This window comes from Ptychodera flava, chromosome 4, assembly GCF_041260155.1.
Source record: "Ptychodera flava strain L36383 chromosome 4, AS_Pfla_20210202, whole genome shotgun sequence".
In the NCBI taxonomy this organism is placed as follows: Eukaryota; Metazoa; Hemichordata; class Enteropneusta; family Ptychoderidae; genus Ptychodera; species Ptychodera flava.
Window position 1 is genome coordinate 38,301,761 of NC_091931.1, and position 19,725 is coordinate 38,321,485.

The 19,725-nt window shown below is 37.5% G+C and overlaps 1 protein-coding gene and 1 long non-coding RNA gene across 2 annotated transcripts; one reads left to right on the forward strand and one right to left on the reverse strand.

Moving 5' to 3' along the window:
• Nucleotides 1-1,689: 1,689 nt before the first annotated feature.
• LOC139131685 (uncharacterized) lies at nucleotides 1,690-10,786 on the reverse strand. The gene is made up of 3 exons (XR_011552177.1): nucleotides 10,599-10,786; nucleotides 8,631-8,741; nucleotides 1,690-4,815 (listed from the first exon to the last, which is right to left on the reverse strand). It is a non-coding gene; the product is annotated as an uncharacterized lncRNA (long non-coding RNA).
• Nucleotides 10,787-10,999: 213 nt separating this feature from the next.
• On the forward strand, nucleotides 11,000-18,793 carry LOC139132274 (uncharacterized). Its single transcript, XM_070698663.1, has 7 exons — nucleotides 11,000-11,364; nucleotides 12,525-12,589; nucleotides 13,135-13,223; nucleotides 13,638-13,747; nucleotides 14,655-14,774; nucleotides 18,126-18,317; nucleotides 18,770-18,793. Exons 1-7 carry the CDS (start codon nucleotides 11,092-11,094, stop codon nucleotides 18,791-18,793), a joined length of 873 nt encoding a protein of 290 aa, XP_070554764.1. The 5' UTR covers nucleotides 11,000-11,091.
• The last annotated feature ends 932 nt before the right edge of the window (nucleotides 18,794-19,725 follow it).

The window sequence follows — 19,725 nt, forward strand, 5'->3', positions numbered from 1 at the left end:
TATCGGTGATTTCGCAATCATCTACCTTTGACACTAGGAATGCTGTCATGAAAAGACTATTATCTGGAAATAAGTGAGCTTTCTTAAACCTCTATCCATTTGCAATTAAATGTGTGACCCTGTTGATTATCAATAGTACAGGTAGATGATGTAAGAGTGATGAAATCGTCATTCTCTATCGACCATCAGGTCGAAACAAAACTCAGGTGACATTTTATGTGAGTCTTCTAACTTGACGGTACTGAGTTCTGGATATTTTTATTTATATCGGATTCATTCTTTATTTTTATGACGCTAAAGGAGTAGTCAAATCAGTTTTTTATAATCTTTATATATTCACAATATAAACAATGTAACCACAAGAGACAAATCATTATCAGTTTAACCAGTCCGAGTATGTTGCAGTTTAAGATTCTGGCACGACCTTAACCATGTACTTTTAAGGTAGAACGCCTCTAAAGGACAGATACTCTTACCCTCAATTTTGTATTGCTGTTCTTGTCTACCACTGGCTGTGACTCATTCTCAAGCTCAGTTTCATTTTAAAATGCCGGAAAATATTAGGTAATTTTGTTTTTTTCGGCATCAAATTTTCATGGTGACCCTTGATTTTTATTCTTGATTTGTCAAGGAAATGGTTAGACATTTCGTTGGGGAACGTTTAAGCAAACGAGGAAGTCTTTCAATTTCCATTTGCGTACTACCTTGAAGGTTGGCGGGTGCATACACCAGGCATCAGGAGACAAATGACAAATTTAGCCTCTTCAACCCAAATTCCCTGTAAACAGATCCACACCCACCATTGATAACAATGGGTTTGGGCCAAACCATGGTGGTAAAAAGGTTGAAGATAAGGAGAATTTTCTTAATAGAAAAATGAATATTGTAAGTCCAGATAATCAGTAGATATACCTACACCCAGTCAAGAATGGATATCCCACAATTCACTTCTGGGTGATTTTGGTTCAGATAAATTCAGATATTTCAAATGTTGAGCAAGTTTTTATGTGTGATGGTGAAATGGAAGTGTATGTTTCACAAAGACTCTTTATTTCTAAATTCAGTCCACTTTGGCCGAAGTGCCAAAGATCACCACTGTGACAGTTCTTTATATTTACACGGCACATTCAACATTGTTATTCATGTTTGTTCAGCATATCTGGCAGTTTCATGTTCTCCTCTTTAAAATAATCTGTAAAATGCCATATATTCTGCTTGTTGAGAGTTTGCTTTGTTACCATAAATATTGAAATTTTTTTGACAAGTTCATTAAAGTCTGCAACAAAGTACAATTTGATTGTCAGTTGCCCTCCCCCATCTTTGTTTCTTTTCTGTGTAACTGCAATTCTGCATTCTATATTTGCAGAAGCATGATTGTTCAAACACAGTGGTTCAGTTAGGTTAGCAAAGCAGTTTAGAAGTAGGGGAGGATTGTTTTCCTTTTCATAATTTATAAATTGTCAATCTTTGCTTCCTTCAATGCCTAGCTGTCAACTGATCCAAATTACAATATAACATGCTACAGTCAACCTGAATGTATCAGGGAGTAGAACAAAAAGTTGGATGCGAGTCTCACTGAGAGAAAATGAACAGGAGTAAAACCCTCGTTACAGATACCTGTAACAGCTACATTGTACAAAACATTGATGTGTTTGTTGACTATCATTAAAAACACAGACACCTAAATAATTGCAATATAACAACTTTGTAACATTTATTTACAATATAAATCATTCATGATATGTCACATACTTGAATTCAACAGCTTCTCCTTTTACGTAAAGGTAAATCATCTCAATAAAAAGTAAAAGCAGCACATCTCATGTTTTCATTTCACAAATATAATTTCCCTGTATGAGGAATGACACACATTATTTTCTCTCTATTAATTGTATTAAAGGCTGCAATAAATTTACCTTGAATTTTTTGGACTGGTATAAAGATGCAGGACCAGACATTTCATATGCATCTTTACACCAAACCTCTACTGGTTCTCCATAATAGTTTACACTTTGATGTTGTTGAAACCAACGCACCTTGGCAGACACAAACAACTCTTGTTTACCATTAATAAGTAAATACTGAGAAAAATAGTACTCAACAATGCCTGGCCTGAGCAAGCCATTATTAGGATCAATTTTGCCACCAAGTGTACACCAACGTGCCAAAATGAGAGAAGACCTCTTATGTCGAGAATCTTCAGACCCTAATATTTCTTGACCAACTGACTACACGATTTCTTAATATAACCAGTTACAGTATGGAGGATGGATTCTTCAAGAAAAATTCTGTACATCTCTGTAAGATTACTAACCCAGGATGATTCTAGGAAGTCCATACAAATTGGCCCAACCATGTGAAATAAATGTACTGTTTTCAACACAAGTGACAAATTCATAACGGGTCCAAATGACAATGTTCCTACTAGCTCAATCGACTCATCATTGCATCTTTGCTGCTGTAATGGTACAGAGGCATTTTCTTGACAGTTTAGGGGGAAAAATTCACAGAAATCCTGGTAGTCAACTGGTTTTGGCATACTATAGAGTAACTGTTCATTAAGAAACCTCCGCATAATTTGTATTTCTATTGATCGATGATTAGCACAATAATCTGACAGTATTCCATTATACCTTTCATATGGAAAGGTCCAGAAGGCATATACTGGGCCATAGTCTAAAATGCAGTCTACAAGATGGGTGTGGTAGTGCATATTTGGTGTTACTTTTTCTGATCCATAAATTTGCTCAAACTGACGACAAAATTGCATTATGTAAGAATGACCTCTAGCAATATTACTTAAAGTTATCACAGGAGAGCAAAGAAAATGGCAAGCCAATACAAAAAAACGCCACATTTCCATATCTTTCCTTGGCAAAATCCCTTTCAATGAAAACACTGAGAAAAGAGTAATCCAATGTTTCCATTGGTCTGCGGTGAACCCGCTAAAACTTGTGGCTATTTTCAATGGCATTCTTCCCATGTTAGATGGCACTTTGGTACCGTCAATCTTTTGCTGGATTGTTTCAAGTTGACTTTTAGTAATTTTCGGTTTATCTTTGTCCAGCCAGACATTCTTCATAATGTGTTTACCTGTTCCAAGGAATAAATTATGGAGTGGGTCAATTACATGGAATCTCACACAGTCAAAATATGTGAGCCTCATTAATGATGTGTACCGTACACCATATTTTGACACTAAGGAATCCCTATCTGCTTTTGACATTTGTTGGTCAGTCTGTTCTGCTTGTTTACGATGTTGAGCATTGTGCCTCCCATGTGCAGGCTCAAAACCGCCATAGTTAATTTTTTCACCAAATTTGCCTGAGATGAATTCTTTCTCACATTTGGAGCATCCTCTTTTAGCCATATGCCCCACAAAACCACAAAGTTTTCTTGTTGCTGGTACATCAGATACAACACTTATTATGGCGGCATGAAATTTACTGACTAAGCTTTTGCCGGATTCTATAACAGAACATAATAAGCCTTCATCCCACAATAATTGCATCTCTTCCACCAGAGGGTTAACAAATGAATTAACATTTAATGACGGCTCCCTTGGACCTGGTAACAACCCAACAAGAATGACATTTTCCTTCTTGTAACGCTCAGTGCGCGGCAAATAAGAATAATTAAGTAAAGTGCTCCTACACTATATGGAAGGTGTTTAAATGGGCAAAACCAATCCAAATTCAATTGCATGGCATAATTTTTTGGAGAACTCAAGAATGACTTTCCATTTATATTTTGAAATTCTTTCCAAATTCTTCCATCATAAATATCTGACAGAACACCAGGGGACTGTTTCCTATCACGCCAGAGCTCACATTTTTGCACAAAACCATCACGTTTGACAAGACTAGAGAGGGACTGTAAAACAGATCTGTAACAATAAACTTTAAATGGGTACAAACGCTTCTTGCCTCCCTGCAGCTCTACTTCTTTAAGTAAAGGCGCCCCACATGGTTGCCTGTGTCTTTTCTGTCTGTGTGCTGGAAACTCAACAAACTTGCACTTTACAGGTATATTCTGGCCACCCACTTTCTTGTAACAGTCATGAAATTTGTATACTGCACTGCATTTTGGGCAAACTACATACTTGACAAATCTATCTTCATGTAAACCCATTAATTTTTTCAGCTTATATAAACTGCTAGGTAAAAGAACAGAAAACGCAGCAATGCATGGGAATACTTTTCCCAAAATGAGGAACAATGTTCTAAAAAAGCCAATTACCAACAGCATGCATGCATCTGTCAAATTGTGAAAATACCACAGATAGGACAAAAAAAGACAGAACCAATTGGCTAGAGTCAATAACCGAGGGTCCGTTGATTCCTCCTCCTGAACTGAAACAAATAGATTTGAAGAGTCAAATGCTTCACTGAAATCTTCGTTCAATTCTCTCTCATTTACAGTGTCCCAAATTTCAAATTAAAGTGATCATTTGTGACATCTCTCTCCTCTTCTGCATGAGGATCAGTGAAGTATACACGGTCCTCTTCCTCTAAATTTTCAACGAAATGATCAATGTCCTGAGTCTCTACTGTTTTATCCATGTAGTTCTCTTCCCTGTGTAGTTGAGTACACTCAACGAAAAAGCTGCTGTCAACTTCATTGTCAATGTTCCTCCACACGTTTAAACTGTCATCACCTGCCAGCCGTTTATCTTCCTCTCGTTCCATGTCATCAACCGTGGTCCACACACCAGCAGATTCATTGAAGTACAGCCGGCGATGCTGCTTGTAGACTTTTACGATCACCTCCTCATCACAGTGTGGGCACACTTTTCTTTTTGGAGCCATTTGGTCACTGTAAAAAGGGAAGCAGATAGTTACACAGTGCATAACATACTAAACACACAATACATAAAAATACTGCCATTTATGGCAGTGGGCTTTAAGTTGAACAATGAGAGAAATTACCACAAATAGTGAGGGGAATTCATACATTTTCACTTTTTACTGGCCATGAACTTAGAAATCTTAGCAATTAGAACATTCTGGCTATTAATTAGTTTATGAGGTAACAGGTCTGTTAGGGTAGCTGAAACTCTGATCTTGCATTTGCAACTCCCAGTTGGCCCCAAAAGCACTCTAGGACTGGTCCCAGCTGCCCTCAAGTTTGTTTCACAGACACGTCCAATGTGTGCATTGGGATGGGACCAATAAGAAAGAACCTACTTACAAGTACTTTGTAATGTTTTTACCTTTTTAACCTGCAATAATTAACGGTATACACCACGTTTAATAGATCCCAAGTTAGTCTTAAGTAATTTAATTCTTTGTTATGCATCTGTGTGCGCATAGATTTTTTGAAGTTCCTGTGAAAAAAATTGTGTGTTTGAATAGGATTTTACCGCATAGCTTTTCTGCCTGCAACTCTTTGTTTAAGAAATTTCTCACCTACAGTATAACCTATGAAGTTTCTGATATGATTCTTGAATAGCCACTTATGTTGTTACATGGAAATAATCAAGAACATAAAACTTGTGTGTTGTAATTTCCTTGGGTGTGTTTTTGTACCTCCTTCCGCTTATGTTTTCAGACATTTGAGTGGGTGTAAAAACAAAAAAATTGATTACTGTGGCCCAACTGTTATGTTCACTATCTTAGCAGTAGTACCTATGCTATGGTGTGTGTGGATATCTTATTGTACTCATCATGGTGATACAGAGACCGTGTACTGATGAAAAAAGGAGATAATACCAATTGTACAAGACTAGCAACTCATCACTTGAGGCATACAAATTTACATTAAAAAGCAACAAACATAACATTCAAAAAAACTTGCCATGTTTAATAGAATTGCAATTCATTTGAAGTATGAATGAAATCCTAATTTGGACCTAGTGTTATTTCTGAAAACACATAAACAGGAAAAGGAAACTATCAGTGATTATGTCTACAACAATGGAAATGCATGTACAGCAAAATCATTTATTGGAGGAAACATCAATGAGGTAATAACATTTTAAAACAAAGGGTTTGAATATGTAATTAGGAAGTCAACAACAAGGACTGCTCTTAAAACTGTCATTGATAACTAGTAGATATGTAGCACATATTAATTGCTGTCTAAGTGTTCTCTATATTCAGTCTGTATGTCTGTCATAGCTCTATGTAACTATGAGTCTTGAGTTGAAATGAGACCACACTGCCTCAATCAATCTATGCATGCAGCTTTTGTCTTTCTGAGTGCAGGAAAGGAACACACACCACTGTTCTTGAATTAAAAAAACTTACTTGCTTTTCAACAATTTTCAATGTTGTGACAGATAGTCATTGATTGTTGTAATTTTAATTAAGATGAACCCTGTTGCACTTTCACTCTCTGTTGACATTATTTTGCCTTAATATTCTTTATATTCAGGAAAATGCATTATGTTCTGCAGCAGTAACATGATGACATAAAATTTTTACCCTGCCTTGGTTGTAGATACATTAAAGCCCCACTAACTGTATCTATTATTTTTATGGTTTCCACTTTCAAGCTCAAATAAGTTTGTGAGAATGTACTAATTTAGGTGTGTGTATACACTTATCATTAACTACCTGCCGGGACTGTAATGTAATTTTGAACAAGATAAAGATTACACTGCGATTACTGTAAATGTTTGCCAAAACATTAAATCACAGCCCCATGAGGAAAAGCTAAAACTATGGATACTATGCACATCTGCACTGAAATCTTCACATTCACTGCACAGAGTAGTCCAGTGTAATGAATAGGGGTGAATGTTTTCAACTGTGACATTGTATGTTATGTTTCCTTTGTAATATTGCCAATCTTTTAAAATGGTGGTAAATCCAAGTGACCATTAAGGTTTGAATTTACTTGCCAAATGTTACACAAAGGAATGATTTCCTATTGCAGTAAAAGTCTATATCCCTGCAGAGGGTTGAATTTGGAGAAAATCAGGAGAGAATAGGGAGATATTTTGAGGTCAACAAATTTCAAGAGTTACAGCTAGTAGTGGGGTTTTAAATAAAGACATGGATAGTGATGAATTAATTCCTTGTTGACAATCACTTCAAACCATGTAATTCCATAACCTAATGAAACAATAACCATTCACATTCAAAACATGTATCTGACTAATATTTGGGTTTGTGGAAAACTTCATGTCACCACTGACGCAATAGGGTCATTTTGCTGTCATGTTGTCAAGAAGGGTCTAAAAGGTGTCAAAATGACAGTGCGGCAAAATAATGCAGCTTAGTTTCTAAGACAATCAACCCTGGGAGGTATGCACATCTAACAAAAAACACACCTTGCATTATTTGTCAACTTCAGTACCCCAGCTTACAGTCCCAATCAAGTAACTATCCCTGAATATGTGGTTTAGCATTCTACTGTAGGGCTGGTCCTGGAATGTTTCTTTTTATTGTAATCTGGGACAAATCCTTGATCAATATTTTTCCATTATTGGATCAGTCTCAGATCACATAATTTTGTTTCCTGGGATCAGTTGCATGTTTTGTATCGGGACTGCAAGTCTCAGATATATTTTTTATTGCAAACGTCCTGGCTCTAGTGCTTAAGATGTTGAGTTTAAGTACAATTTAAAGTGGAAGATTTGGTATAATTGAAACAGGGAATATGCTTCTATAGGTTTTATTTTTGACTATTGAGGTATTATCCCATGACATGACTACATAACCAGCTTGTGTGTAGTCTACCTGTTTTTACCTGAATTCAGCGAAAGATTTGCAGAATTTCTGACCTTTGCATATACCAACCACACATGAAATTTCTTGAATACATATTGGTTGGTTTATCTATCTTTACATATCTGTCTGATAACAGTCATATTTCCTTGACTTCGAGCTTGCAACTATAATGTCTATATTTCACATCTCACAAACAGATAGAACTGTTGGGCAATATTTATTGTAAGTTATGAATGTTGGGTGTAAAGCAAATGTATTGTCAGCCAGTGCCACACACTAATTTGTAAAATAATTCACAATTTGCTCTCTGAAGCTATATGCAAACAGATAAAAACTCCTACTGGTTGTAAACAGCTTCAGTAAAACTTATTTAATGTGATGTAAAAATCCGAAAACAGCCTTTGCAAACAGCCATGCAAAATTGTCAACATCAATATCTAACACTTCCCCAGACAATTACCTTGGAGCAAAGTCCTGTGCTTGGAGCCTGGACAAGGACAAGTTGTCAGAGTTTGATAATGTGACATAAACAATCCAAAAATAGCCTTTGTTGCCAACATCCATGCAAAACAAAGAACATCAACCATCAAAACAATGCCAGACAAGTACCTTGGAGTAAAGTTCTGTGCTTGGAGCCTGGACAAGGACAAGGACAAGTTGTCGGATTTACATAAACAATCCAAAAATAGCCTTTGTTGCCAACATCCATGCAAAACAAAGAACCCCAACAATATGACACAATACCAGACAAGTACCTTGTCCAAGTCCTGTGCTTGGAGCCTGGACAAGGACAAGTTGTCAGAGTTAGATAATGTGACATAAACAATCCAAAAATAGCTTTTGTTGCCAACGTCCATGCAAAAACCAACAACATTAACATTCAACACAACCCTGGACAATTACCTTGCGGCAAAGTCCTGAGTAAATGCTACATACTAAAAATAAGCAACTTACCAGGTGAACAAGAGTTGCAGTTGTGCACATGTTAAACTGTACACGGTTTTGTGGAGGGACCGTCAACTGTACAATGTTGAGGGAGTCAACTTTTCAGGTGGATGATGTAGCCTGTTGGGAAACGAGAGAGAATATAGGCAATATAAATACAAGGAACTGTAGATACTCTTGTTCACAATATGGCCAATGATTCAGAGCTTGGTGGGAAACAGATCATTAAATTAGAACCAGGAAAATGAAATGACAAACAAAGGGATTACTGTCGTATGCAGATAAGAGCACAATGACATTGGTCTAAATGTTATCACACTTGTGTAATTGGTTTGTAAAGTTTTAAAATTTACTACAGGGTTGGTAATTTTCATTGAGTTGCAGAAAACAACAGACAGATGATCGTGTTTGTTTCATGGTGGGCTTCCCGCTGTATTGTTATGATAAAGCAATAAAGTAGGAACTGATTAGTGTCTGTGTGTAGGGTAAAGATTTCCTGACTTTCTATCCCCATACATTTCGACAACTTTCTCGCGTACTGCTTCTAGCATATGTACCCTTCTTTTCCTGTAGATCATGATTTTTTTGACAAAGAACTTCATACACTGCAAAGGCAACAAGAGTCTAATGACAACTAGACTCTGACTCGGCTGTGATACAATGTAACTCAGAGCAGCGGTACATAAGTTTTTTGAACAACTTTACAAACCAATTACACAAGTGTGGCAACATTCAGATCAATTTCACTGTCCATTTTGATCTGCATATCAGTGTAATAGTCATAAAGCGTCAGATTGTAAAAAAATGTGTGCTTTGCAGTATGACCAAGGAGTTCTCTGAAAAAAGGATCTGACAATAGGCGTTCGCTGTTTGGGTAGTCAGCCCAATCAATAAATTTGGCATTCGAAGCTCTGCATAGTATGTGAGAGTGCATAGCATTGAGTACATGATCGACTGATCGAACAAACAATCAACAAAACGAGCGCCGGCGTCTTCACCTCCACCCCTGAACGTTTCAACCCCATCAGTCATGGTCACCTCGACTCCAATCAAACTTTTCTTTCGATGTTCAGGAGAAAAAATCTATCATTATCTCGAAAGTATGTCATCAGTTTTTTTCGATGCTCATTACACTTTGAAGGGCTTTTAATAAATAGAAGCTGGTAACGCACCATGTCCGAAAATCTCCATGTGCATAATGTACACTACCAATCGTCACCTTAAACAACGCAATGGCGCCATGCCATGGTCCCTGCATATAATATTATTGTTTGAAGCAAGCAAATTTTCTCACAGAAACACCGTCAAAACAAAAGGCGGACCCCAAAAGGCAAGTTGCATGCTATGTTCAGTTAAAATGTTGACATTGATCCAGAAAAAATGTGACCAAGTCGAACTTACTACGGTAACAGAGTTGAGGTGACCACAATTTAGTAGCGACAAGAGGACTAGGTAGGTGTAAAATACTGTGGTCTAAACGGGTAGGGGTCGAGCTGATTAGCTCCCAGTGCTGTGACTTGACAAGGGATAATTGGGCAAAGCAGGAAAAGTATAACACCCTAGCCTTGCATACAATCCCTGGTACAATGCCGCGTGTTCCCGGTGTTATACGGTATAGTATTAGTATAAAACCAGGAACACATAGCAGCGTTCGCTGCACTGCATACTTCCAACCGAACTGAATCGGCAAACTATAGTATATTATTGGAGTGTATGTAGCGAGGACAAGGCAAGCACAGTCACTGTATATTACATGCCGACTTTGAAAGAGGGGCCGTCCGCCGTGCACCTAACCACAAGAGACGTGATTGTAGGTCGAAGTCTTGTAGACATGATGTATCATTTTTCAGAATTTCGACTAGAAAATGCAAACACTATACAGACAGGCTCGCCGATGTACGTAGGCTGATCGACATAGTACAGAATAATCGACATAGTACAGAATAATATTGCTGAATAAGCAAGTGTACAACTTACCTAGAAGTTTATGGACGTCGACTGCAATTTTGTTGTGCCGTACTATCAAATGCCTTACCGAGACCATCGAAGCTTGAAGATAGTGATTTGAATCGTTCGAAGTTGACAGCGAACAGCGGAGAGACCTCAAAACCGGATGTTGATTATGTTGTGCAGACTGAGCAGCCTCGCTTTCACATTGTCCTCGATCACATTATATAAATTTGTCTCTTATGAAATATGCCTTATTTGAATATTTTGGTATCTAAATATGAATTTTGATATTTATATACGTATATTGCAACTGCATTTTTGTATATTTATTATCTATATTGTACAATAACCTCAGGATATTGAAAATTGTGTATACTATATTGAACGAGGCTATTACCCATGAGTCAACACGCTCAATGCTATATAAAGCGACACAATCCGCGGGGACTTTTAAACTCAGCTGAGTTGAGACACATTTATCTCAAACACTGCTAGTGCGTTGTTCTACACTCGACAAGTCATGGCGTCTGCTGAAATCTCCGAAACTCCTACAACTAGCCTGTCACAGCCATTCACCGCTTCGTCGGCTCTCCTTCATCCACGTCGAGAGCTCCTGATGAGCGATCAGGACGCTGACACTGCACGAGACGACGAAATTACTGTAAGACGAGATGAATTTCAGCGTTTGCTGAAAAACCAAGAAGAGATGCTGAAGAAGCAGCAAATCTTGGAAGAGAGATTGGCACAAGAGAGTCGCGCCAGGAAGAAGATTAGACCATCTCGAAAAGTAAAGGTAGGTGTGCAGGGTGGACCTTCCAAGGCTGTGTGACTCAGTTTCGTTTTACATGAGCTGATATGTAGGGAGCTTTGCCTATTTCAGGGGCCAAGTACAAGTAGCTGAAGATTAAGTTTTGTAAAGCAATAATTTATATTTTAAATGCAAGAGGTCAAAACTATTATCATCTTTCGTCAACTTTTAATGTAATGGGCCATGCTACCACTGGCGGCCCAGACGTATTGAGTTGTTCTCACTTTCTCAATCAGTTCCTCTCCTTTTCTTCATGCTCTGACTGATCGGAGTAAATAAAATTGATGAAATGATAAAAAAGTAACCTTTTTCATTTATCTCTATTATATCTTTCGCAATGTTGACCAACCCATAAAATCCCTGCTAAGTCCATGGATTAGCATAATTAGTTGTATTTTGCTAATTAAGTACAATATTTGTATATGAGAGATGAACGTCCTTGTGACAGGGTGTAGTATCAAAAAAGAGTCAACAGGCTAGGTCAGGTTATATAATCATTCATTTTATTTACTCCAATCAGTCAGAACATGAAGAAAAGGAAAGGAGCTGATAGAGAAAACACTTAGAAAAACTCAATACGTCAGGGTTGCCCGTGATGCTACTGGGTTTTTGTGGTCTGTAGTTCTCTAAATGCTAATGGTGAAGTTTCAGTCTTAATGCCACAACCAATGTAAAGACAATCTTTTTGACTATGCTGTTATTTGACTAGTTTCAAATCTTGCTGTAACCATGGAGGAAGTAAGGGGCTGCAACTGTCTGGGGCTCACAGGATGAAGGTTAATTACCATTTTAAAGGTTGCCAAATTCATACAGATTATATTTGCATTACAATAACAGTTTATCTGTCACCTCTGAGAGGTTAGTTTCATTTACAATTGAAAGGTTCAGAGGTGTTTAATCTATTTATCAACATAGTCAGCCAATGAGAGCCTCATAAACACATTGCATGCACATATGAAAACCTGCCTTATTGTAGCAGAGATTTTCTACATGTAAGTCAGCCAGCCTCCCAAGGGTGAATACTTCCTACAAGTCATAGGGCAAATAGCTTTGAGCAATGACATTTTCTGTCATAATACAAAGACTGGGCCTGTGTATATGTATACCTCTTTCACATACATCATTTTACAATATTTTCATTTCAGAGCACCATTCATACCATCTACAATGGTCTTTTAGAAGATGGGAAGAACTGGGATACGACTAAACCGTAAGTGTTAAGAAAATATGTTCATGTTTAAGAAGGGACTTAGCTGAAATTCACCTGTGTGCCTTTTTTTACAAACATGATTTTCATGCACAAAATCAAATATAGTTGCATCAACGTAACTGCAACATTTTACTCTTTTACACAGTACATTATGCTTAAAACAATTTTAACAAATTTGCATCAACGTAACTGCAACATTTTACTCTTTTACACAGTACATTATGCTTAAAACAATTTTAACTTTCATCAATCACCATATGCATTGTATAGTGTTTACATAGGTACATTTGGTACTGGCATATAGCCTTTGACAAGAGTAAGCATGTAAAAATTTCAGCCTTCTCAGTGAAGTTAACATGTAATAGCTTAGAACAAAGGGGCTGTATGATGTAACTGATAATTGTTGCAACACATGTGGCAACTTTTTATTCAGAATGGTATCAATGTTGAGTCTATACAGACACTCTGGCCAGTGTACGGTACGCTGTACTAACCTAATTGTAAATTGTCCCAGTCTGATATCTCTCTAATTTATCTTCTTCCAGATTTGGACATCAACTTAATGTTATCATAAATAAAGAGATAAAAGATGCAGTGAAAAATCAGTTGAAAGAAGATGATGCAGTTATACATGGTGAGTATTTCTCAGTCTTTCATTAGAAAATGCAGGGATGTCTATGGCCAAAGAAAAATAAAAAAAATATCTGGTCTGTTGCTTAGATCTCGCAATGGCTTTTCGATAACAAAAATGCGGATGATGCAATTTTGTTTTCTTTTAATTTCATTTGCCAACTTTCCATTCAGTTTTGCATTTGTTAAAAAGTTATTGATCATGCGTTTTGACAAATTTCCTCTTCAACGGCACTTGATCAGAAACACGCTAGAAAATTGAGCAGGGGTGTGACATCATCATCTTGCTGGCATCATACTGACATACTGTTTATACACAGATTTCGATAAAAAAGATTGACAAGGGGACATCCCAGTGACACACACTAATCAGAAACAATCAGGGTTTTTTTGGCCTAATATTCTCCTTTTTTTGCAGTGGCTATGAAGACTTACTTTATGACTAAACGAAAAGAGAACAAGAGACAGACAAATGGAAAGACTGCAGATTTCAGAAAGAAGCAAGCCCGGAGGCAAAGAAAGCAGCAGGTAATCTCTTAGTGATTCACGTTTAATATTTGGTAACTGCAAAATTTTACATTTTTAGATCTGGGTTAGGTAATTTTCAAGCACATGTCTTACAGAAAGGCACAAAGCAGAAATAAGAGAACCTACGTGTCATGATTTCCTTGAGCAAAACTTTCCTGTTTGGAAGTACTCATGCTTATTTCTCAGATAATCAACAATTTGGCATGTCTTTTGAAATGGCACTACATAAATAGAGGCCTTGAATAGAATGAAAGCAGTCTCTAAATTTTTTTTGAAATATTTTTCATTGTTATCACTACAAGTTCTAAACTTTTGCAGGACTCTTACATTTGCTTTTATTGATATTAGACAATTTACTTTGTTTCTGTTAGAACCAAAGAATTTTAATCAATTAAAAGATTTGGTTTCTTATCCATGATTGGCTTTTAACTAAAAAGAGATGGCTAGTTTTTTTAAAGAAAAAATATCACCAGCATTGAATGTTTATTGTTAATTGAAGATGGCTGGTAGCTTTACAATTTTATATCTGGAAATTTAACTAAGTCTTGATGTCCAAGTAAATGAATTCTGCTGTAGTAAGTTAATATTTCTACAGGTGTAAGGTAGTGATGGTGAGTTTCAGACAAAATCTATTTAAGAATTTTCATATTATTGAGACCGATAACTAACAAACAAGGAAGGGTCACTCCCTTGATGCAATAACAGAGATATATACATACACGTGATTTCATTCAGGTAATCATCTCTGAGCAATAGTAAAACAAACTGTGGAGCAATAGTAAAACAAACTGTGGAGCAATAGTAAAACAAACTGTGGAGCAATAGTAAACAAACTGTAGAGCAATAAAACCTATGTAGTGTTTTGTTTCATTGTACCTAATAATAATTTCTTCTATTGTTTTTCTAGAAATTAACCAGAAGAAAGGAAATGCTGGCGATCATGACGTCGATGGGGGAGAGAGAAAAAGAGTTCATAAAAGGGATACTGACAACAGAATATATATCAAGCGAAGACACCGATTCCATGGTGAGATTGAATGTCTGATGATGACTTTGAAATAGCAACTAATAAAAGAGCCAAAGCGTTAAGGAGAAGGCCTCTATCTTGGAGAGCGAAAAGAGTCGACGATGTATTTGATATTTTGGACAAAAAACATTGCAAAAAATTGAAAAAAATGGGTGGAGCATTTGTTCACACGAGACAAGATGGGGCACCATCTCTCCGCAGTGCCCCTGAAGATGCTCCTGTGTGGGCTGTGAGACAGGAGGCTACATCAAGTAATTTTGCCGTTTCAAACTTTTATGAATATCTGTAAAATTTAAAGAATGGACTTTTTTAATTGTGTATTTCTGGTTTAGTATTTCCTTTTCAGTATTTCCTTACTTTTAAAATTGATCAATTATGGAACATTTATTTATTGCCAGCCTTCTAATAAATTTGTTGATGTGCCAAATTTTCATCTCGTTGACCAGATTTTTGTATGTACCCAGCTGTATATAAGAGTATTGTATGATCCTGGTTGATTCGTGGCTGTGAGATGAGAGTTGGTGCTTTTGGACGATGATGATGCAGTGACTGATAATTGCTTTGTCCTGGCTAATTTCGAGGTTTATACTCATTTGTGCCCCTCAGTTCATTTAATGACGTTGATCAGTTATTAGTGTTCACATAATTGCATATATATGTCACTTTCAACATCATTTGCCCAGGCTAAATCTCATCCGTAGTATGGCCTCCTTTATTCACCTTTGAACCCCTGTGTTAATTTGATGAAAGTTGGTGCTCTTTCAGTCCTGATATATCTACAACTCACAACATCATTTGCCAAGGCTAAATCTCATCGGTAGTAGGGCCACCTTTACTCACCTTTGAACCCCTGTGTTAATTTGATGAAAGTTGGTGCTCTTTCAGTCCTGATATATCTACAACTTACAACATCATTTGCCAAGGCTAAATCTCATCCCGTAGTAAGGCCACCTTTATTCACCTTTGAACCAATGTGTAATTTGATGAAAGTTGGTGCTCTTTCAGTCCTGATATATCTACAACTCACAACATCATTTGCCAAGGCATAATCTCATCGGTAGTAGGGCCACCTTTACTCAACTTTAAACAAATGTGTTAATTTGATGAAAGTTGGTGCTCTTTCGGTCCCGATATATCTACAACTCGCAACATCATTTGCCCAGGCTGAATCTCATCCGTAGTATGGCCTCCTTTATTCACCTTTGAACCAATGTGTTAATTTGATGAAAGTTGGTGCTCTTTCAGTCCTGATATATCTACAACTCACAACATCATTTGCCAAGGCTTAATCTCATCGGTAGTAGGGCCACCTTTACTCACCTTTGAACCCTTGTGTTAATTTGATGAAAGTTGGTGCTCTTTCAGTCCTGATATATCTACAACTCACAACATCATTTGCCAAGGCTTAATCTCATCGGTAGTAGGGCCACCTTTACTCACCTTTGAACCCCTGTGTTAATTTGATGAAAGTTGGTGCTCTTTCAGTCCTGATATATCTACAACTCACAACATCATTTGCCAAGGCTTAATCTCATCCGTAGTATGGCCTCCTTTATTCACCTTTGAACCCCTGTGTTAATTTGATGAAAGTTGGTGCTCTTTCAGTCCTGATATATCTACAACTCACAACATCATTTGCCAAGGCTTAATCTCATCGGTAGTAGGGCCACCTTTACTCACCTTTGAACCCTTGTGTTAATTTGATGAAAGTTGGTGCTCTTTCAGTCCTGATATATCTACAACTCACACATCATTTGCCAAGGCTTAATCTCATCGGTAGTAGGGCCACCTTTACTCAACTTTAAACCAATGTGTTAATTTGATGAAAGTTGGTGCTCTTTCAGTCCTGATATATCTACAACTCACAACATCATTTGCCAAGGCTAAATCTCATCCGTAGTAGAGCCACCTTTACTCATCTTTGACCCTGTGTTAACCTTTGACCCCTGTGTTAATTTGATGAAAGTTGGTGCTCTTTCAGTCCTGATATATCTACAACTTACAACATCATTTGCCAAGGCTAAATCTCATCCGTAGTAGGGCCACCTTTATTCACCTTTGAACCAATGTGTTAATTTGATGAAAGTTGGTACTTTTGTGGTGGTAATAATTGTACAAGTTTCTACAACATATGTCTAGGCTGTAAAATCAGTGTACTATCGCCACCTTTGCTCAACTACCTTAGCTTAGTTTATGTGATCAAAATTAGTAATTTAGAGGGGAACATATTAGAAACTCTCACCAAGCTTTGCCTGGGTGTCATCTAATCTTGTATGATCACCTTTACCGCACTTTGTATCCCCATGTGTATTGGATGATATCATTTGTTTTATGGACGGTGTTGCATTCATGACTCTTGTTATAGTTTGTCCAGGTGTAAATTTTAGGGTTCCACGACCATACTGCTACAATTTGTATCCCAAGGTTTAGTTGTTGAAATTCACTACTTTACAGGTGGGGTAATATGTGCAAGTTTGACTAATATTTTATGAGGTGACACTATATCGTTGTATGACTACCTTTGTCCATCTTTATACCGCTAGTTTTAAGCCAGGATTTCACCCCTTTTTCCATGTTGGTATAGCATACTAAGTATATTCCCATACTAACAGTAGTAACAGCTGCAAAACTGGAACATGTATATTCACATTTACCAAAACTTTACCAATACCGTCAAAAGTTGGAATTTGTCTTCTGCGCCGTGCATGTCAAAGGTGCTAATAAGGTGCAACTGTGAAGAAAGCAGTAGGAAGCATTATACAGTCAAAGATTGGAATTTGACAACCTTTATCGGGTGCTTTGCCTATCCGGTCAAATCTACTTTTTGGTACAGTGTTGCATCAGGTAACTTGTATTCATCTTTTTCAGTTTATCATTTTACTAGTAAAGACCAATTCGAATATCGTGAGGTCGAGTTATAGACATTCTTTGTGCTTTATGAATATCTCTACGATGCTGCATCGGCACGTACTCCTCCCCTTCATTGCTGAACAGTATGCACACAGACAACAATTACAGCGAAGGTCATTCATTAAAGTTCACTCAAAAAGACTGACACTTCACACAAGGTCGCTCACTAGCTTTGAGAGAGAGAGAGAGAGAGAGAGAGAGAGAGAGAGAGAGAGAGAGAGAGAGAGACAGACAGAGAGAGAGAGAGAGAGACAGACAGACAGACAGACAGACAGACAGACAGACAGATAGACAGACAGACAGAGACAGACAGACAGAGACAGAGAGAGACACAGGGGAGAGTGATTCGATGGCTTCATGTTATTGAAGTTTGCAGTAGAAAAAAAATTGAGGGCAAACCAATCATTTTGCAAAAGCCGGAATCTAACATTCCAATCGCAGGAAACAACAAAATTTCATTTCTACGTAGACACACCAGTCGACAAAACTGATCACATTGCATGCATTGTGCACGGTCGACTGAAAGATCCGTCGTTCAAGGACACTCTCTACTCTCCCTTCCTGGGATGCGTAGAGAGAATATTACAACAACAACAACAACAACAACAAAAGCAGCAGCAGCAACTGGGGAGCGTAGAGAGCGCCCTCGAGCGACGAATCTTTCAGTCTATGTGCATGGTTGCATATACAGACAACTATATACTATGTCAACGGTGATTTGAATTCTCTCACGAGGTACTGGGTGGTGACCTTCGACCCGACCGTAGCTGACCTTTTCTAAGGTAAATGGAACCATTACAATACGATGAATACCTTTCTCTTGGTTGAATACGCGCATATAGACCACAATTTGTCATACCTACCCGTAAACAATCGTGAATATCGTCTGCGAGTACATAGCTAGCTACCTAATAATGTGACTGTTTGTCCAGTCTCAGTTAAAATTAACATTACAAGTATCATCAACCGAATCGGTAGGGCTGTAGGAGCAGAGGCAATGGCATCTACAGCCGATGTTATATTATTTCGGAATGCCAAACCGTTTCAGGATTTTTTACTGACTCTGTAACTGTTGATTTGAACAGGCCTCGCTAGACAGGCTCTGTTAGGGGCAACACACCGTACCTCTGGCAAAATTTTGTCCTATTACCATCATGGTCTGTGAAAATGCCGCGGCGGTAATATCTTTCCACGGTTAGTGTACTTTTCTATGAATAGTTCAATCATAGAGGTTTGTATTTGTGGTAACTTTTCGATAGCACACACATGTCTGCTTGGAAACTTGTAATGCATAAACATTTTATTTATCCATCTTATCACGTGAGTTGAAACTTTCTTTAAATCTTTTTTTTTCACAAAATAAGTTGTGTTCATATGAATGATAATGACAACTCATCACCTGTGTCAAATTGCAAATTTGCTGTCGTAAATTTACATATGAGATGCAAAAGTCCCTTAAAGCTTCAAATGTGACTGTAAAGTGAGGGATAACATTCGTTCGCGTAGTTTTACATTTATTGTCTCCGTCTCATCCCTCTTTCAAAGTCAGTGTGGAGTTGAAAGTCAAAGAAACGAAGCCCGCCATTGTCTTTCACTTGACACATTAGAGAAACAATCGGTTCGTGTTGTGACAATTTGAAGGGCAGTCAGGAGATGAAGGCAAGCCGAATTTCACTCACCAAACATAACCATAGGATTTCAAACTATAGTAGAATATTGACATTCATGACAGTCTGCCTTATTAATTTATCCGTTCGTGATTTATCTTCTCTACATAATTTTGATCTCAGTAGATTTTGATTGCAAAGTTGCTTGGTTGCACTCATACGCGACAGTTTTCCGATACAAGATCCGTTGTCAGAGTGAAAATACAAAAACAACAACATCACAATCTCTTAAGACTGCCAATGAGTCAGATCATCATTGATCTGCATTGTCATGTCAGAACTGTACTTTGCTGTACCAATGATGACGAACAACGGGTCTATATAGACCCATGGGGATGTAAAAACTCCTTCATTCACGGCTCGCACTCGGGGTT

Bases quoted from the DNA above. Each gene is read 5' to 3' on its own strand.
- LOC139132274 (XM_070698663.1), top strand. From the start codon at position 11,092: ATGGCGTCTGCTGAAATCTCCGAAACTCCTACAACTAGCCTGTCACAG. The intron at 12,590-13,134 runs GTAAGTGTTAAG...ATCTTCTTCCAG, and splicing joins AACTGGGATACGACTAAACC to ATTTGGACATCAACTTAATG. The intron at 14,775-18,125 runs GTGAGATTGAAT...TTCCAATCGCAG, and splicing joins GCGAAGACACCGATTCCATG to GAAACAACAAAATTTCATTT.